Source organism: Diorhabda carinulata, chromosome 4 (assembly GCF_026250575.1).
Source record: "Diorhabda carinulata isolate Delta chromosome 4, icDioCari1.1, whole genome shotgun sequence".
Taxonomy (NCBI): domain Eukaryota; kingdom Metazoa; phylum Arthropoda; class Insecta; order Coleoptera; family Chrysomelidae; genus Diorhabda; species Diorhabda carinulata.
In genome coordinates, this window is record NC_079463.1 from 19,866,191 (window position 1) to 19,888,054 (window position 21,864).

At 32.9% G+C, this 21,864-nt stretch overlaps 2 protein-coding genes across 3 annotated transcripts in view; one reads left to right on the forward strand and one right to left on the reverse strand.

Moving 5' to 3' along the window:
- Positions 1–225: 225 nt before the first annotated feature.
- On the reverse strand, positions 226–20,396 carry LOC130893013 (uncharacterized). Its single transcript, XM_057798774.1, has 3 exons — positions 18,907–20,396; positions 3,222–3,360; positions 226–393 (listed from the first exon to the last, which is right to left on the reverse strand). The coding sequence occupies exons 1-3, from the start codon at positions 20,394–20,396 to the stop codon at positions 226–228; spliced, it is 1,797 nt and encodes a 598-aa protein (XP_057654757.1).
- Positions 7,982–21,864, forward strand: part of LOC130892802 (muscarinic acetylcholine receptor DM1) — a 56,451-nt gene continuing 42,568 nt past the window's right edge. The window contains exons 1-2 of one of the 2 annotated variants that reach the window (XM_057798431.1): positions 7,982–8,478; positions 16,702–16,763. The gene's annotated coding sequence lies outside the window, so the exon portion shown is untranslated. The remainder of the gene's footprint in view (positions 8,479–16,701; positions 16,764–21,864) is intronic. The other variant, XM_057798432.1, reaches the window with a different exon arrangement.

Consider the following 21,864-nt stretch of genomic DNA (forward strand, 5'->3'; position numbering starts at 1 on the left):
TCCACTCATTCTTATGGCCCCTACAGCGCTCCAAAAGTGACGGGGCGTGTCTCTTACCACATTGTGCCATTTTTTTTCTTTTTCTTTTCTTTTCATATTTTTTTTGATTATTTATATATTTTATGTCTTTTAATAGACTCTTTTCTCCGCCACCTACGTGGTATTCCCAGTTGTAGGTGAGAGAGATTTGAATAATGATTAAATTTACCTGGCATTTTGTACTACCTAGTCTATTTTAGTTCTTTTTGATGATCCAGGTTGTGTTTCAGGGTCAGTATCTACATTTTTGTCAAAAGTGAAGGTTTGGGGAATAACGGGAGTTAAAATTGGAATCAAAGTTAGAAGTTCATGTTCTAATTCGTTCTCTTCTATTAACTTTGATATTTCCCTAAACTTGAAAAGATATAATTTGTGAGACTCTTGCAAATTAAAAATATTCAACAATGGAATGTATGCTACTTTCTCGTGATAAGTAGTTTGAATATTAAATTTTTCATTGAAGATGTAATTCTTATGAAATTTCTACGATAGATCCGGATTTATTAGTGACTTTGAGCTTCCTGTGTCAACTAAAAACTTTGAATTTATTCCTGGTATTTCTATAAATGGCAGTTTTTCCTGAAGAAATATCAATTGGTCTGGTTTGAGAACGTGGGTATTATTTAGACGATTATATTGTGGTTGGTTAAAATTGTGTCTTGGCTGTTAGGGTCGTTGTATTGGGTTGTAATTTTGGTTTGTGAAAAATGGATAACCTTAAGGAGGATAATTGTTATTTGGATGCCAATTATTGTAAGACTGATTTGTAGGAGAATGTTATGTACTTCGGTGGAAATGATACTGGAGGACGAGTTATCAAATTAGGAGGAAATATAATATTGGTCGCAGCGGTTGAAATGATTGTACATTGTTATCATTTGTGGGATAACCATTGAGATTTGTGTTTCTGGTACGTATAACTCTTAAACTAGGTTTTAATGACACATTTGAATTCGAATTACTTGATCTTTGAGAAGACCACAAGAAGTCTTTTTTTTCTACAACTAAGCTCATAGCCTTTTCTAGATTATCAGGTGATCGTAAACGCTTTTATAGGTGAAGGTAAGCCAGGTGCAAACGTTTTTAAAGCTAAATTATCGTAATTCTTAAGATATAATCCTTTTCTACTTAAGTCTAAATGTAAAGTGCTCAATTTAGAAATAATGAGGCTCCTAGAATCTTGGCATCCCATATCAAAATTATAAGGAGTTTCGTTCTTGAATGGTTTTAAGTTAATAAGGACTTGTATAAACAGCCAATGTTTCGTTAGTCTCCAACACTTAAATTTAAAACTTTTCTGATTTCTTTTCTGTTTTCAATCATGTTCGCAAACCAATTAATATTTGTATTTTACCTGTTAATTTTCCTATACTAGCTCTAAGTAAAAATATGTTTAACGCATTATCTGAGATTTAGCAAACGCAGAAATAAACTTCCTCAATTACTTATGAATAAATTAAGTGTATGAGGTTTCCATCAAAATTTAGAATTGAGTGATGAATGATATAGTATCATAACTAAACAACTAAGATACAGGAATCAATTGACAATGTTAATGAAAAAGCTCAAGTCCTAACGAGAAAATAACTAAAATTAAACAGTTGAACCTATTATAAAATTAAATTATTAAGCTAGAAAGAATAATGCAGTAAAGGCTACTCTGAAGTTGATTAAATTTTTTTTTTAAATTATACCAAATTTCTTATCTTTAGTTAGCAAAATCTCATGTCTTTTGACAAAAAATCGGTTTTTCAAGAATCTGTCATTCATAAATCTACATCAAAATAGATGTTAAGATTTTCTCAACATTCAAAAATTTCTTCGATTGAATGTTACAAGTTAAGCCGGCTTTAGATTTATTGAGTTTTCGCGTTTTCGCGATATTGACGGAAAAAAAGTTCGAACACGAAAAATGTTCAGTTGATGTACATAGATAAACATGAAAAGTTGTGTTTTTTATTTTATTTTTTAATATTTATTTGAATAAGAATAATAATGAGCGATAGCGACGAAGATACCGTTGTTGCGACGACTGTCATTATTGCTGCTCATTGCTTGCAAAAGATAAAAGAAAAAAAAACGGCAAAAAAGAAGATGGTCGAGTATTGCACTGTACCGGAATCGATCTTAGTAAGAGGATGTACAAAAATTTTCGAATTTTCTGTGTATGGGCAGCTATATTTTTCCGTCCTTCACTTGTAGATATAGAATATGGGATATGGGATATCCGGAATAATGAGGGGCATGGTAAAATGAAGAGGTGGATGAAAGTGGATTGAGAGGAGACAGCACAGGTTGTGTAGAAGGTGATAATACAGAGAAGGTATCTGTAGGTGAATGGAGGAATATTTAGAGTGAGGTGAAGGTAATGGCGACAGAGAGTATGGAGAGGATGAGGCTGAATGATAAGATGGAGTATTTTGACGTGACTGTTTTAGAGTAGCTCTCGACATTACACTGTGTATATCTTGCATCACCGATTGTCTCTCATAATAATTCGCTTGCCACCAAATTGGGCAGAGGACTTCTTAATTTGCCACCAATCGCTCGCTCCAGGGAGAATTGGTGTCCCATATGCTATTGTTGCCGACAACGCTTTTGCACTGGACCCAAATTTGATGGTTCCATATTAGGACATGCAATCTTACAAACTAATACACCTGAACGAATTTTTAATTATCGTCTCTCATTAGCTCGAAGCAGGATCTAAAACACATTTGGAATAATGACCATTTTCCGGATATTTCGTAAACGTATGCTTCTAGAACCAGAAAAGGCACGTATTGTTGTTCTCTCACACAATTTTTAAGAAGAAGCAGAACTTCTACTGGAGCATACACTCCAGCAAGTCTGGTGGACACCTACGTCATTGTGGGTAGTCAACTTCAGTTTGTACCTGGCTCTTGGAGAGCCGATACTGCTAACTTGACTTCATCTCTACCATTGGTACATTCAGGAAGACGATCGGGGCCAAGAGTTAAAGCAAGTTTGCGGCATTTTATGTAGTTTCCTTGACAAAATTATCTGCAGTAATATATTAGTGTTTTAAGACTTTACTCAAATAGTTTTCCCTTTTATACTTGATCTTCTTTGGCCAATGTTAATCATCACTTTCAATTATACTAATTGTAATTCTACTTTTATTTGTCTTTATTTGTATATAAAATGAGGTGACTACTCACCACATCATTAGCTTCTTGTGGAGCGTACGTATCGCGCAGAAAAGCATTCATAGCACCGAACGCAAACCAGTTGGGATGATATATTTCATTGGCTCTAGCTCCCGATCTTATAGACGCGGCAATTTTCCTTTGATAAACTCTATAACTTTGACATAAACTGGAGTACTTTCATCTGACTTCGGCAGCAGAAAATTTTGCGCCGTCGGCTTCTAAAGCTAATGCAATTTCTTTGAAAGCATCTTCTTTTTTGTTCCTTGTTTTCTGTCTTCGTGCACCGTATCCCATATGATGGGTGTCGATCGTGAACTTCACGAATCAAACATAGACTCAAATATTGTCACTCCATGATTGAACTATACACGACTCGCTAATAACAGACATCAAACTAAATAGACTATAAAAAATTCTGACCTGGTGCGATTAAATAGAGCCAGGCATTTTAAAACACAAAGTGTCCATGAAGAATGTGTACCCACTTTTAACGACACGCACTGCAAATTCTTGCGCACACAGCAAGTACCTCTACAGCGTCAAAAAAAGGACCGAACTCTGTTTCGTGCTTGTAAACTTAATTATAACATCCGAATTATAAGGCCTAATAACTAAACAAGTTCGATGATGTAACCAACATAATAGTGAACTGGCCAACTGATGCGCTAACACATGTAGAACGAGGATGAATGTTGCCCTGAATAATGCAATTTTTCGTGATAAATGTAAAGCGTGTTGTAATTGTAGACAGTATTCTGCGAAATTCCTTTGATATTTCGTAAAAAACCGGCCTGTAGAGAGAAACGACATGAAACGCGAAACGCGAAAAAAATGTTTCGCGAAATTGCTTTCGAAAGACCAAATGCATCTCTTTACACTTATCGCGTTTCGCGTTTTCGCTGTCTTATCTTGCTATTTCGCGATAAGTCTAAAGCCGGCTTTAAGATAGTTCGACAAATTTGCCGTATAAGTTGGCCTCAATTTGTGAAAAGTATACGAATAAAATATAAAATACAGGAAACGGCTTGTACGATTTTTGTGTACAAGGATCTTGTGATGCAGCCGGTATTATGGTGGTATTTACATTTTGTCAGATTTTTCTTTTTTCCGGAAAAATGATGAACTTTGTTATTTCAAATTAATCACTCTGTATATTTTGTGTTTTTAGAAATCCTTGAGAAATACTGATTATTATATTATAAGTTAATAAGAAACGTGTAATATCTTTAATATAATTTATATCCTAACCGAAATCTCCTAGCAAGATCTACTGTCAGTAAATTTGTAAAAAAGTTTAACGAAACAGATTCAGTAAAAGATTAAAGCAGTTTTTCTGCTCCCTGATTTGGATAAATCCTTTACTGAATCAGTTTTGTTAAACTTTTTTACTAATTTACTGATCATAAATATATTGTTATGATATTTCGTTTAGGATATAAATTATTCAAGATATTACACGTTTTTTATTAACTTAGGATAATCAGTAATTCTCAAGGATTTCTAAAAACAAGAAATATACAGAATGATTCATTTGAAATAACAAAGTATATTATTTTTCCGGAAAAACGAAAGATCTGACAATAATGTAAATACCACCATAGCACCATAATATCACAATACCCTTGCGCACATTTATAAAAATCGTACAAGCCGTTTTCGAGATAATCGAGGCGTTCCATACACTCTCTCTGTATAATTCCACGACTCTTGGAAAATTTAAATGAGTTTTAGAAGATATAGTGACAGATTAGTGTATGGACGCTGGAGTAACATAATTTAATTAGTAGTTTCAACTTAATTTAGATCACTATAGATATTACAGCAGCGAATATAGCTCCTAGGCCCCGAATTCTCATCTAAGGGGAAAGAAGATATAAACTTTCTAGAAAAAAGCTGACTATTTAGCTAGTGCCTGGTCCACCATCGCCTAAGTGCTCTTTTTACGACATTACAATACAAAGTGCAAGAAATCGCATGTAAGTGCCATTGTATCATGGCTTTCACTAACTAAAATTCCATGAGTAAAAGTAAACAAATTCTTAACCTCAATTATCTAATGTTTTGTGTCTAGTTTAACAATGAAAATAACAAAGCTAAGTTTTACGAAAGTCAGCTGATTTGTTGTTGCCAAAAGTGACTAGATTTCTCCCTAGAATCGCAACTTGACGCAATAAAAATGGCACAAAACCGATAATGTCCAAAACTTGCATGCTTTTGATCAAGAAATATTGCGTCTTGCATTGCATTGCACGTTGTATTGTTTCATGTCAAGCGGCCTTTAGCGCTGTTTTTTTATTTTTAAATCGCCCACAAGTATTATATATGATAAAATTTGAGATTAGTAAAATGTTTATTTTTAATTATGGAATTTTTGTTAGTGACAACCACGAAATAATGATAAGAGACTTGTATAATGCCATTCCTTGCAAGATCATAATTTTACATAGAGGAATATTGCACATCATATGTGCAAATACAAATACAAATCTCTTACCATTGCATCATAGTTGCCACTAAGCAAAATTCCAAAAGTAAAAGTGAACATTTTCCTAATCTCAAACACTGGCAATAATTATATCTGCCTTTGCCTTGCTTTTGGAGTTTGATGGACAGTTTAGCTAGAGAATTAACGAGAAAACATATAAAATTCAGTTAAGATTTGATGAAGAAACATTTGAAAAACTCCTGAGGAAAATAAAACGTAATATAAGCAGTATAGAAACTCATTTCTCTCTAAAATTGAAACTGAAATGGCACCTAATCGATAAAATTGTGAGTGCGAGATCTTGCATGAAACAATCTGCTAAACTTCATCTGAGCATGCTTTTAATCAAGAAATATTGCGTTTTGTTGTATCATGTCGAGCGGTTTTAAGCAATAGTTTGACTTTGGAAGAAATTACATGCAATTTCTTGCTAGTTATCTTGCATTATGTCAAGCTACCTTTAAAACGTTATTCATTATACTGTTCTAAAAAAAAAACTAAAAAAAAAAAATAATTTACCGCGATTTAATGCGATTTTTATTCAACTCATTTCTTCAAAAAGTCTCGCAATTTTCCAAACTGCAATTTTGATAATTTGGGTTCGATTTGTATACGTATCATTTAATTAGTAAGCAACCTCATCCTAGTACTTTCTTATTGAAAAATTGCCAAAAAAGTATTTTTTTCCTCATTAATTGTGTTCAAATGCATAGATTATTCTGAAGATATTTATTGTAAAAGAGAGAGAGAGAGGGAGAAATGCTTTATTGTTAAAAAATTGTTACAATTTGTAGACAAAAGCTTGTAAAAACTGTAAAACAAACATAAAAATAACTAAATGAAGATAGAACAAATATAATAAAATTTCAATAGGTAATAATTAGTGTTTCTAAATGATCTTCATTTTTTTTACCAATTTTTGAAAGATTGATGTAAAATTTCGTATCTATACTATCAATAGATCACTTACATCATGAACAACAAAATTAGAATAAATTCAAAATAGAAATTTGTTCTAATAAGAAAAATTCATTTTTACCTAGTCCTTATATATGTAGCAGTACTTAATCAATCAAATTATTTGTAGTTTTATTAGAATTTACAAATAGAGCTATGAATTTACTTAGGTCTTTTTTATCATTTATAACTTTTTCGTTCTTATGGATGTGAACAATTTCTAAAAATTCTCTTTTTCGTGTATTAGATTCCGTTCCGTGAATTTTTGAATCTTTATAATTGAGTTTATGTTTTATTGATATTTCATGGTTCGTTAATGCAGTTTCATTTTTTTTATCGTATTGATGACCTTTTAAACTATTTTCTAAATATTGAGATGTCTACCTTATGTAGACAGCGTCACAATTAGTACGAGGCACTTGATATATAATATTACTTCTTTTGTTTTTGGTGTTTTTGATTTTAATTTATAATTTTTTCCGGATAATTATTTTCTTTCAATGCAGTTTTTGCTTTTTGAATAGCTAAAAAACAGAAGAGACCTAAAATCGAGAACATTTAGAAGCATTATTATATCAAAAGGTGTAAGAAATAAGAAATTAAAGGTAATAATTAGTATATAAGTTCATAGCAAAATTACATCAGTATGCAGTATGGCCGGAATTAAATATTATTATTAGAATAGAAGTCGCTTACAGAGTAGCTGATAATTAGATAATCATAAAATGTATCTTACATAATTGTTTATGTCAAAAAGAAGATTTTTTTGTCCACAATTGTGATTCTATATAGTATTCTATATTCTATATTCAATCACTTAAACTGTACATTGGAGGTTTGTGAAACTTTTTGTAATAGTAGATGGAAATGAATATCGCTCTAGCAATCACAGACCAAAAACCAAAGAAATATACCGATTTCAATATTACAACTATGTATTTTGGCCAAAAAGGCATAGGCAAATTGAAAATTGGAACTATTTGGTTAATGTAGTTCTTCGTTGTTGTTAATTTGGAGTAAACTATTATTTAAACCAAATGTATATTTTTCTATTAAATGTATGAAGTAAACAAATATCATTTCTATGCAAAAAAACATTCAGAATCCCATTCATTTGAGAAACCATTTTCTCTATACTGGAAATACTATCGAATTAAATAAGCCCGACCTTACCAATACTTTATAAAGAAACACGTCATTCCAATTATTGAATCTTAGGGCTTATTTTCCATCCCCACGTTTCCAATCCATTCCTCTCTCCTACCCCGATCCGGATCTGCTCAGGGTGTGTTTTGGAGGGGCGACCGATTCTCAGTAGCTCGAACCCGGACAGTCCACGCCTATGGGTCCAGCTGCATCTTGCAGAAAACACCAGGAGTTAGTGACATGTTTATTGGAATAGTGTGAAGTGATGGTATAATATGAGTGAAAATAAGCTCAACGTGTGAGATGAACGCTTTTCTACGGACTTTTCATGAATATTTCAGGAAAATATCGACTGGCGGGAGAGCAACGTAAACGCATGTTTTCGGGGATGCTGGGCATTTGACCTGGGTATAAGATGATGTAGCTCAAAATGTTTAGTATTTGTTGAACGTTTATAGCTTGAAATGGTTTAGTGTGAACGTTTTTTATTAACGAATTTGTGTTCATTAACTTATTTAAGAAATGTTTCGTGCCGACTACGGAAATTATGCGAATACGCTGTTGAATATATAGCTTATCCCATTACACGATATACAACGAAGTGCTGGTTATTTTCGTTAATGGTATATTTATTTACAAGTGATTGTTACATAACAGTGGAATAATATATATTTGACGGTAAGCTTAACAAATTGATACATGAATTAACAAGGCGCATCATTCATTATTTTCAAGTTTTTTTTTATGCAATTTGATATAAAACCACGGATATATGTGTGGTTGATTATATAAGCTATTGAAGATTTATCTCACATACAAATTTATATTTATTTTATAGCTTCAGCAAGATAATCGAATTTCTAAGATACCTGCAGATATGTAATAACTCCAATTCTAGATATAACTCAAAATTTTTCACTAATTGATTCAATTAGATCTGATCGTTCATTCCCTAAATTTATGGAATATATGAATAATTTTCTACTTATCAATATTTGGTAGCAATTTTGCATTGGAAATTAGTTATAATTATCCAAAATAATGGAAAAATTCGTATCAATATGAAACTGAAATTATATCAATAGGGATTAATATATTTCCTCGCTATTCTAATATAATCCCATTTTTGATATATCGTATTATATATGGGTTAATGATATTTCATAAGAGATATCTAAAAAAGGCCAGAATATTGTTGGAAGGTCAAGCACGCATTGCTATAAAACGAATATTTTCCATTGAATTAGAACTAATATTAAGGAATATAATTGAACCATCTCAGAAAAAATTTGCATTTCTACTTTTGAGATGATATTATATCTAATCTAATCACAGATATACAGGCTATACAGCAAAATAAATGAAAAGTTTATAAACATAATAGTTCATTAAAAAGAATTAGTGTGGATGACCCGTTGGTTTTTCCATTTACCCAATCTTTCTAAATAATCTTCTTCTTCTTCATTGTACGTTAGGACTTGGTCCTGTATTTGCATCAATGGTTGCCTAGCTGCAGCTGGGATGATGAAGATCAGCTTTCATACCATCTTGTAGATAGTCTTCCTGGGGGTCGGGATATATTCGGTTTTTCTTCCTTTGCAATATTTACCAACATGTCATCTGACATTATGTCCACATGATGTATCCATTCCTTTCGCCGATTTGTCGCCCATATCACTATATTCTGAATGTCACATATCTCCTTTATTTCATCATTTCTAGAGGTAAATTTCTACAACACCGTTCATTTTAGCTCCACAATAGGTTATTAGTTTCTCAACTTAAAATAATCAGGTAATTTAATACAAAATTCGAGAAAGAATTTGCTCCAGTGGCGTAAAAAAAGGGAGATAAAAATGACAACTAACCCTGACAGCGCACCACTGATTAAATTTCCCCAAAGTTTGTTCATGTCAAAATATTACTTAATTAAGGAGAATAATGGTTATCAAATTTGAAAACAAAAATTTAGAGGCGTTTCTGATTTATGGAAAATTTTTGATTTTAATTTAAAAGTTTGATTACTCTGTATCTCAACAACTAGGATTCGTATTCCTATATCAAAATTAATCATTTATTGAGATCTCCTAGTGGTAGAGCATTATCGATCGAATATATAAACACCCTGTATTTATTCCGCCAATTTACTTCTCTCAGGTACCCTGATATTAATGACGTCTTCGTTGATAGAGCTTTCACTTCATTCTTTAGATTTCTATTACTTGTTATGTTCGCTCCTAGATGTTTGCATGACATCGCTTGTTTTGATTGTATATTGAAAGTTTACATCTTCTTGGTTCTGTGGATACTGTAAAAGATTTGGTTTGAATAATCATTGTTTTTCAAAACTTCGAACGTCATAATACGATCACAAAAAAGTTTTTTAAATGAAAATAACCATTGAAGGGGATATTGGTTTGTATATTTATTCACTTTCTGACCGATAAAATATGCAGGAAATTATTTGACGACTAACCAAATTATAACAAAAAATTGTGGGTTAGAGCTTATTTCAAGATTTGGAAAAAAATACAAAAAGCATTATGAATTCTCGATACCACCCATAATTTTCAATATTCCAACTTATAATCTAAATGGAACAAGTATTATCAAAAATATAAAACTCTCAGAAACTTTTATCGACCAATTCTGTTTAAATTATTAAGAAAACTTTTTCGACAATGGTATTTTAACTTTGATAATTATGATTAATCAATATTCATAATAAAGCAATCACATAAATGACACTTTATTCAAGGGCGTCACTAAAGGGGGGCTGGGGGGCAGTTGTTCCCCCTAGAGATCAAATATAGCTAGCCGCAAAGCGACCAAAGTCCTAAGGCCGTGCTTGACTTCCTTACCTATTAATAAATTCCCCATCGAATGACAAATTAAGGTTTAATGTATATTTTAGAAAGTATTGAAATATTCAGAATAACATTAAGATTTTGACCGTTTTTAAAATAAGTTGGTTTTGGTTTTGATGGTTGTTCAACGATGTCAGGAAAAAACGAAGGGATACAAGCAAAAAGTACACCGTAACCCTCTACTATCATTGCTCGACCCTCAAACTGAATCTAGTTATCAATGTTCTAAATTCACTTCCTGAAATTAGAAATGCCATGAGAACCACCAAAGAAACTATAAACTTTTTTCGGTAATCGGCTTTGAGGAGGAAGTTATACCTAATATTTCCAGACTTTGCGAGACAAGATGGAGTGAGAAACACGAAACCATCAGAGTTTTTAAATAAAATCTTTCAGTAATTCTGGAAGCCTTACAAACATTATCTCAGGAAGGAAACAGTGCAAGTCGGAAAAGTGTCTTTCAACTGCAGGCGGCTACTTCCAAAATTTCTTTCATTCTCGGGATTATGTTGGTAGCCTCGGCTTTGAAGAAACCCGTTGTTCATATACTCCAATCTGTAGCTTTGGACGTTACTTTTAATTAAAAACCACCGTGATAATCCGGAAAAAGTGACAGACGAAATTATAAAGGAAGCAGAAGGATTGGAGGAGGACATTACATCATTGCCGCGTATTACGGGGAAACAACATCATAGAAGCAACCATCCAGCAGAAAGCAGAAAGCTCTTTAGAATACTGGAAGAAGCCTTTAGTAATATCATACTTGGATTCATTTATCACTTCCCTTGAAGTACGTTTTGCTGAAGAAAACACGCCATCATTCGCATTATCTAAGTTAAACTCGGCAAAGATGCAAAAGGTGACAAATGAAAATCTGAAACAAACTTGTGAATCTATTACCCAGTTTTATAATTTTTGAACTTTGGCAGCAATTGTAGCACGATAGGCTTAATCTAACAAATCTAACAATTGTTGATGTCCTAAAAGAAACAAATTCCTTCTTTCCCGAAACGGAAAAAGCATTAAAATTTTTGATCGTTTTACCATGCACAACCTGTACAGTAGAGCGATCCTTTAGCAGCTTCAGAAGACTAAAAACATGGCTAAGAAGCACCATGGCAGAAGATCGCCTCATAGTTCATTGAGTACAGCCCAATTAGAGCCAAAACCCACGAAAATTAATTTAGATAGTTCTGAGGCTGCTCTATCGATACAGTAAAAGTTAACATCAAAATTGCGGCCGCTAAGCGATATATTTTTGTTTAAATTTTCAAAATTTCGAATTTTACTAACAACTCGGAATCTATACTGACTTTCGAAAAAAGTGAAGGGATCAAAAATGTATTAAAAAAATATTTCTACAAAAACGGTTCCTTGTGATTTTTTCCTAATCTCAAAATTACTCTCACAAAAAGTGAATTTCGTGTTACGGGATTTTTTCAACAGTGCATTTTTTGCGGATTCAAAAAACTCAAAAAAAAACTCTAAAATGCCAGAAATCCTCTTTTAAAATCTTGATTGCTGTAAATACTCTAAACTTAAGTATGGGACAGGGATAATCCTTAAAAACGCTATTTTTGTGAGAACTTTATTTAAAGATTTATCAAAAATGGAGAAAATATCAAAAATCGAATATAAGAAATCAATTGCGATCTAGTCGATTTCATCATCAGTCTCGAGCGTTTCTTCCAAGAGGAATTCCGTGCTCGTCAGGGCGTGTTCACTGTCTTCTCCTGCAGGACTGGTCTCTCCATCAAAAAATTCTTCTTCCCCCCAAGTCAGCAGGAATCAGATTCGTGCAGGAATTTTGTAAACACGACCCGCACAGGCTTTTAAATAGCAGTCCAGCCTTCTTGCAAGTACACATCTTACTACAACCTTTTTGGCAGTTACAAAAAATCTTTTTTAAGATATCTGAGTGCGCTGGTGGCTGCTTAATTGCTTTCAGTGACAAAATGTCTCGAAACTCTCATCCCCACTTTACTGGATCTAAGCAGGTATTGGAGAGCCATTCTTGAACCTGGAAATACACTCTTAAGCAATGCAATTTGGCTGCATCTGAGGTTGGAGGAAGAGACCTTAGATTGACCACATTTTCAAAACAATAAAAAGAATTCAACATTTCACTAATCAAAGAGTATTTTGATGCTGGCATTTACGACACTTTACGTACTAAAAAAGAAACAAAATTAACTTTTTACCTTGAAGCACATTGGGTTCCTTCCCTGCTATTTTTACTATTTTTTTCACCATTTTCATTCAACAATTAACGTTAAAACATGTGCACTAATAAGAAGTAAGAAGTGTTTTGCTCCGACGGCGCCCTCTACGCCCGTAGAATCTTCGGCTGATGTATTGAAGAAACTCTCCCAGTACAAAGAGGTTTTTTTTGTAATGGATATCTATATAGAGGGTGACTGTGCTCATCCGATTCTCTGTCACGTAATCTTTCGTTTGATGCGTTAAAACAAAACCCACGAAAATCGCAAAACGATTTAAGAAAAAAATGTCGTTTTGGAGCACTTGGCGAGTTTTCAAATTTTTGATGGGAAACCGAGGGTCTTACGAACTTATTTGGGGAGGAAATTGAAGCTCAACAACTCAGCTATAAAATATATGCTTTAGTTTTCACATTATTTTGCGAAAATGGCTGGTATTCAACAACTTATAAAAAAGTAAGCAAACTTGTCAACTATGAAAAAATCTAACATTGGTGAAAGTAGTTTTTTTCTTATCACAAAGTGAGTTCAAAGGTATAATTGGTCTCATTTTAAAGGTAATCGTCTAATTGAAGACCTCAAGCAAGGGTTTGCTGCTGGGTGAAGCAGAGTCACAGATACACATGTTTTAAGTTCACCCAGGCAACTAGCAAAAAACAATCCCGTCCGTGTTGTTTTCCAAAAAAAATTTTACAAGTCTGAATTTTTTTTGCAGATGCACTTAAAAAATAGAGACTCTAACGAGTACAATGCACTTTCTTTCGTCCCGAAATGTTGAGTTTTGTGCGCATTTTACACAGAAAAGACAGTTCTTAGGGAAAACTTACACGGAACCTTTTTTGTAGAAAATTTCTTAAACTAAATTTTTGAATCCTGCACTTTTTCCGAAATTTGGTATATATTTCGAGTTATTTTAAAATTCGAACTTTTGAAAATTTAAACAAAAATATATCGCTTAGCGGCCGCAATTTTGATGTTAACTTTTTTGGCTCTAATTGGGCTGTACTCACTGAACTATAAGGTGATCTTCTGCCATGGTGCTTCTTAGCCATGTTTTTAGTCTTCTGAAGCTGTTAACTTTCACTGTATCGTTAAAACACCCTTAGAGCTACCTAAATCCAGAAAATCGGCGACATAACTAATTTTCGTGGGCCAGGAGCTGTGATCACTGGACAATTAATGGTCTGACCTTGATGAGTGTACTCAGAGCTATAATAGATAAAAAGCTAAATAATTTTAATGATAAAGTGGTTGAAAGTTTTGCAAAAAATTCCCGTAGGATATTTTTTAATTACATATTATTTTTGTAAAATGAATAATTATTACTGTGTTTAAAAGATTATTGCGCTGTCGAGGGTTTGTGAAGTTTTATATATTGACTAGCAGACCCGGCCACGCGTTGCTATGGCTGAGTGATTTGATTTGAAATAATTCTAATGACCAATTGCTCTCTCTTCTACTTGTTCAATGAAATTATACTGGCATTAAGTTGTTACACGTTCTTCACAATTGTCCATAAAATAGATCTGAAGAAATTTTGGATCTTCTTTTGGCCTTGGCATCAGTAATCCAATTTTATGATACACCTGGCATTGAATTTTAAATGTTGTCTCAAAATTACGACCATCAGATGACAAATCACAAACTTTGGATGCTCCAAACGACGTCATTTGGAGGCAAGAATTAAATTTTCGTGTCGAGGTCTTTCAACACGTGCACATCGGCTCTGCTTTCTACGGGCATTAAGGTTGGATTTTTTGGGTGGCATTTTACTAAAAATAGTAATTGAATTTTTAATGTAAATGAATTTCGCTGTTCTCTGAATAACTGTGAGTAAGAGTGAAAAAAATATTCGAAGTAATGTACGCAACGGAGACAAAATGAAGAATGATTTGAAAGAAGCGACGTTAAGTGGTATAGGCATGTAGTAGGTTGAACTATATGAATCAAGTAATGTGAAAGAAGACACTAACAGGTTTTTAATTTTTGAGGAATCATGTTTTATCTACTGAATCGAGGTGAAATTTTATTATTTCAAACTCAGATGAATACCAATTCAATACTCGTGTACTCCAAAGCGCTGAAAATATTTACAACTGATTAAAATCTCGCCAATTATCCAATAGATCTTCATAAAAATGTGTGTTCGAATATATTTTTTAACAATAGTTCATAGTAATTCACAAATAAATACTTTTCTCAAAAAATTACGGTAATTATTTAAAATTGGTGTTCCAGGCAAAACTCGTTCTAAAAAATTTCTCACATCAATGAAACCTAACCTAACCAAGATGGTAATTATTTAGAATTGGTTAGGTTTAGTTTAGGTTAGGTTTCATTAATTTATCATATGTAAATTGTACCATGTAATGTCTGAAATAACGGAAATAATATGTCTCCCCCGCCTCAAATTTACTATTTGTACCCTCAGAAACAACCCCAGATGCGTGACAAATTTTTTAGAATGATTTTTGTCTGGAGCCCCAATTCTAAATAATTACGAAAATTACTAGGCGATAATATTAAATCACTTAGTTCATATACGTTCACAAAGATAATTTAAGGATAAAGTAATTTTTTATTTGCTTTGTGGAGCCTCAAATGGTCAAATGGTCTGCTATCATAAATAGAAATCAAGTTAACAAGAATGACTTAGATTTTATGTTGATAGCGAACTCGTGTCCTTATCATTGATCCTTAATAAGTACTGCGTTTGTGATATCTGTTGCTTTTAAATAATTCTAGCGATTATAGTGATAATTTGTTTGGTGGAGAATTGGGGATGAATATTGTTTCACAACACGAGTTTATCAATACACGGTGTTTCACGAAAAGGTGATCCCGTCTCTAGGATAGATTGGAAAATATTTGGATTTTGCTCAGTAAAAAATTTTCGTAACACCATCCGTATTCAAGATAAAGTTGAATTTTGCCGCAACCACTGGCAACATTGTATCGAAATTTCATACGAATATGTTTTGGAAGCTTATACATTTAATTAATTTGTGTCTATATCTGATTCTCATAGATGGCGCTAGTTACACAGTTCGTGCCAAGTAGTATTCAACATAACATTTTCAATATTAGATTCTTTAAATAAAATTTCAAGTGAATTTTATTTACTTTTACACCACATTATTATGAAGTAATAATCGGTGCTGGTACGAAGTAATGATAAATGAATTAATTATTATTAGTATTATTCACTAGTAAGCAATATGTAAATTGAAAATCAGTTATTAATTTTTAATTTTCAAATCAAAATATTCCGAAAACGGTATACAGTATCATGTTTTATCAAGAGTACCTGTTTGGTGTAAAATCAAATGATGTTCAAGTTTACTTAAAATTTTGCTTGATAAATCTAATATTGAAAAAGTTATGTTCCAAAACATATTCGTGTAAAATTTCGATACAATGTTGCAAGTAGTTACGGCAAAATCGTAATAAATGTGTATTTTTTTTCTTCAACGCCCTTTTCGTCGAGACGGGATCACCATGTATATTATAATTTATATGTACTTATTAAGATTTTAGACGAATTCAATTTTTTAATCAGTTTCCTACATATTGAGATGTTTATGCTACAAGCTACTTGATATATAATATTATTTATTTTGTTTTTGGGTTTTTCAAATATGAATTTAGTGAAACATATCGATAATGTATTTATTATAAACTTCATGACTCACACTTATATTCATTAAAGAACTTTGATAGTTGTTATGGTAGTCTTGTACATATGGCGAGGAAAGGTATTCTCCTATGTATGTTCACGAAAACATTCAAACTCATTTAATATTTTTTCTTTCCAGAAAATGGAACTCTTATTTACCATTCTACTTGAAAAATTTTTATTCGAGGCTACTTAAGATCCGTGAGTAGACAATATCTATATTTATCTTTGTGTCTAAATATTTTTCTGTTAATTAGGACCGTGTTTTATTGAGATTTCAGGAGTAGTTTCAGATAGATATAATTTAAGGTATAATATATATTTTTGCCAACGTTTTCGTAGTAGGAGTGTTGCAAAATTAAATACAAGCAAATGTGAATGGTTGAGTTATTATTGGAGTTTAGTTAATCGGGAGGGTATTCTGTTAAAACAAGACCAAATCACAAATTACGAGAATTATATTAAATTATAAGAACTTGGTGGTATTGAACTCCTACCGTATTTAGATGGATCTATTACTATTTCTTTAGATATACGGTGGACTTTTTGCGTGGGAAACATTTGAAACCAGATGTAGAAAATGAAGTACGACAATTTTTATCATTTAAGCCCAAAGGTCTCAAATAGGTAGGTGAACGTTGGGTTGGAATGATATAATTCGATGGACTATACTTCTAATATTAGGCCCGTCTTTTTGTATGATTATTTAGTAAGCAAAGTGAGTATTCGAAGCCGACATTATTTGTGAGACACCCTCTGTATGTACAGAGTGATTTTTATGTATAGAACGCCTAAATTTTTGATACGACTGGTATTATAATGGTATCTACATTGTTGTCAGATCTTTCATTTTTTCGGAAAAATAATGGATTTTGTTATTTCAAATGGATCACTCTATATATTTGATATACGATTGAATAAACTCATTTAATCTAGATATTCTTTAATAATTTATGTGCTAATACAAATTTTGTAACAAGGTCTAGTGTCAGTAAGTTAGTAAAGTGTTTAATGAAACTGGCGCACTAAAAGATTTATCCAAATCATGGCGTAGAAAATCTACAACAACTGTAGACAAATATTTATATGTTTGTGTCATGTTGGAAGTAGATTCACATTTGTGAAGTAGAAAAATTATGAATTTTTAAAAACATAGAGTAAAGGCGATTAAAGCCATACAATTTTTAAAACTTTGCAATACATTTTGCAACATCCTTGACTTCTCAATTCTTCTTATCTCTGTGGTAATCTTTTAATTTCTGAATATTGGTAGGTTGTGTTTTATGAAGGATGTTTTTTAATTGACCCCCACGAAATAGTCTAAAGGATACATGATCGCGGGGGCCATTCGATAAAACCACGCCTTCCAATCCATCTTCCCATCTTCTGGGAAATAAATTATTTAGGTATTGCTTTACCAAACACATATAGTGAGGTGGGGCACCAACTTGTTGTAGCCAAATATTGTCGTTTGGGATATTGTTATTGTCTGAAAAGTTTTTTTTAAATGTAATTGAAAATACAAACTTGGATTTGAAATTATCCAAGCCAATTAAGGTATAAAACTATTTTCCAATAAATCTAAATACGCCGGACCATTCAAGTGTGGGATTCACGCATCCAACGAGGATTGTTACGTCACCAGTATCTACAATTATACCGATTAACGTTTCCATTAATACAAAAAGTGGCCTCATTGCAAAACATTACTTAAAAAATTTGGATCGTTTTGATTGTAATATTAGGTCTCTACAAACTATTCACGTCTATCAAAATCGAACGTTACTTTCTTTGGATGGAATTTATCACCACGTAAAATTTTCATTTTGGATATTTACGAAATATAAAGTTTCCTGGATATTTGTCTAGTACTCAAGTACAGATCGTGTCTTCTAACAGGGATAAACATCTAAAGATTTGTTTTTCTGCGCCTTGATTCGGATAAATTTTTTACTGAAACAGTTTCGTTAAACTTTTTAACTAATTTACTGACAGTAGATCTTGTTATGGGATTTCGGTTAGGATATAAATTATTAAAGATATCGCACGTTTCTTGTTGATTTCTACGCCAATCACCATATCCTTATATCATTAAAATATCAATCCGGTTTTTTTCCGATAAACGATCCATTGTGAATTTCAATAAACTACAACAATAATTTTTTTTTTTTTTTAAATTTATTGTCGCATCAACTACAAAGGTTATTAGCGACATGTCAATTATAGTTTGTGATATAATTTGGTGTCTTTCAAATACTTAATTATGTTTGCATTATTACAATTTTCATTGAGTAAGGTGGTTATATTGTCTGGGAAATTGTTAAGTATTCTTTCATTTCTGTACTTTCGACAGTTTAACAATAAATGTTCAACATTAAGGTTCTCGTTACAAGTTTCACATATCGGTGGGTTTTCTCTATTAAATAGATGGGAGTGTGTTGCTTTAGTGTGACCCAGCCTTAAGCGATCGATTTTTATTTGATCTGCGCGACTTTTTGGGCTACCTTTCCATGGTTTAACGTATGGTTTGATGGTTTTCAATATTGACTGCGACCTGTTCCACTCACTTTGCCACTTACACTGAGCTTTCGCTTTTATTACCGCTTTGAAATCACTGACTATCACTTCGCGCACAATTGTTACTTTGTTGTTATCTGCTGCTTCTCTGGCGTATTGATCCGCTTTTTCGTTTCCTGGGATATTGGTGTGTGATGGGACCCAGATAATTTGGACGCACGCTTTGGATTGGTGGAGGAGGTATAGTTGGGTTTTAATGAGGGAACCTAGTGGGTGTTTGGGAAAGAGTTGTTTAATGGTGTTGATGGAGCTCATAGAATCAGTAATTACTGCAATTTTTTTATATTCATATCTACTGGCGATTGTTAATGCCTGAAATATGGCATAAAGTTCGCCAGTGTGGACGCTATTGTGAGGAGATAGCTTAAATGCAAAATTTTCGTTTGCTAGTATAACTGCTGCTCCTATGCCATTAGGTGTTTTGGATGCGTCAGTGTACATAAGATGGTATTCTTTGAGGTTTTCTTCAACGAGGGTGCGAAATGATTGAACTATCAGGGGGTGGTTTGTTTCCTCTTTTTTGTTGTAACTCAAATTAACGTTGATGGTAGGAATAGGGATTATCCAAGGGGGAGGAGTTTTTATATTGATTGGAAAGAAAACTGGTAGTTCAATTGTCAAGATGTTTGTGTATTGGCGAATTCTTTCGTAGAAGGGAATCGTTGTTTGTTTGTTTCCGAATAAATTTTTAAAGCGATCTGTTTTGATGTTGTAATTAACTGGATTATTTCTATTTGATAATACTGATGTTGCGTAGGTTATGCTAAGTTGCATTCTTCGCAGTCGAAGGGGTGGTTCTCCAGTTAGACAGTGGAGACTCTCTATCGGTGTTGTTCGTAATGCGCCGGTGGCGATTCTTAGTGCAGTGTTTTCTAATACGTCAAGTTGCTTGAGGTATGTTTTCTCGCATGATGCATAAACTATGGAGCCATAGTCGATCCTTGATCTTATAAGAGCCTTATAATCCGCGCCCCATTTATGGCTGGCAATTGTTTTCAATAGATTCAGACCATTTTGACAGACTTTCTTAAGGTAGTCAATATGTTGTTTCCAGGTGAGTTTTTTATCAAAAGTTATGCCCAAAAATTTTATATATTCTACGAACTCTAAATTTTGACCATTTAAGATTAATATAGGTTTTTCTCCAGAAAGTACATTTCTGGAGAACAGAATACATTTTGTTTTAGTTTCCGAGAATTTCAATCCGTTGGTGTTAGACCAGTTGCTTAGGTTATCGAGTACGGTTTGTAAATGCATTTGGATAGTGGTTATAGTACTAAATCATCGGCGTATAATCTTCCTTTGACTAGCGGAGAGCATTTGTCAAGAATATCGGTGATAGCAATCAGGAATAGAGTGGTACTTATTGTAGACCCTTGTGGAATCCCATTCTTCTGTAGTTTTTCAGCTGATAGGCTTCTGTCTACTCTCACTTGGAAGTATCTGTCTGTCAGGAAATTTTTTATGAAGTGTAGAATGTTCCCTCCTAGACCCCACTTTTGTAGTTTTGAGGTTATATTGTGTTTCCAAACCATGTCATATGCCTTGGTGATATCCATATATACGGCTATGCATTCTTGTTTATTGGCAAAACCTTCGCTTATTTCGGATTCTAGGTCTATCAGGTTATCAGCTGTGCACCTATTTTGGCGAAATCCGCTTTGTTCTGGTGCCAATAAATTATTTTGTTCTAGTACCCAGAGTAGTCTACGATTAACCATTTTCTCCATAATCTTGCATAGGACGTTCGTTAAGGATATTGGCCGGTAAGACTCTGGTTTTGTTCTTATTTTGTCAGGTTTCAAAAGTGGGATTATCACAGCTTCGCGCCAGCTTGAAGGAAAGACTTTATTAGTCCAAATGTAGTTATACAGTTTTAATAGGTAGTTTTTGGTGCTATCTGAAAGTTTTTGTAGGAATACTACTGGTATTTGATCTGGACCAGGGGCAGTATGTTTTTGTGATTTCAAAGCTTCATAAAGTTCTATTTGGCTGAACGCGCAGTTAATAGGATTTGATTGTTCTTCACTAAAATCTTCCAAAATTTCTTCTTCGATATTTTTTATATTCTTTATGAACTTTGCATCATAGTTTGAATCATTAGAGTTATATTCGTATTGTGAAGCTAATGCTTCCGCTATTTCACTTGCATTTGTGATCAGAGTGTTATTTTTAACTAAAAATGGAATTCTTGGGGATTGTTTTATTCCAGACATCTTCCGAATATTTTGCCAAACTAAGGATGGTGGAGTTGAGGATGTTATTGTAGATACAAATTTAATCCATGACTCCTGTCTACTCTTCTTCATAATATATCTCGCTCGGGCTCTTTGTTTTTTATATTCAATTAAATTTTCTACAGTATTCTTCCGTTTAAACTTGTTAAAAGAGGACTTATAAATTCTGATTGCGTTTTGACAGTCTTTGTTCCACCAAGGTAGTGGTTTATGGTTTAATAATATTTTAGTATATCCTATGTGTGTTTTGGCAGCATCTACGATTATAGATGTGAAGGTTTCTACGAGATTTTCTACATTTAAAATTGGCTGGTCTTTTGTAGTGTTAATCTTCGTTTCAACTGTTTCGCTAAATTTTTCCCAATTAGCATTTTTTAGATTCCATTTTGGGTTTGGTAAGCTATTATTCTCAGAGAGTTTTGATGTATATGAAATCTTTATAGGATAATGATCGCTTCCAAATAAATATGGTATTACATCCCAAGTTA

What these genes read in the sequence shown, in the direction of transcription:
- LOC130893013 (XM_057798774.1), bottom strand. Translation starts at nt 20,396, where the DNA reads ATGCATTTACAAACCGTACTCGATAACCTAAGCAACTGGTCTAACACC. An exon ending in TTATTGTTAAACTGTCGAAA is followed by an intron (nt 3,361 to 18,906) that starts GTACAGAAATGA and finishes TCAAAGTTATAG; the next exon opens with AGTTTATCAAAGGAAAATTG. An exon ending in CACAAGAAGCTAATGATGTG is followed by an intron (nt 394 to 3,221) that starts GTGAGTAGTCAC and finishes TATCTTTTCAAG; the next exon opens with TTTAGGGAAATATCAAAGTT.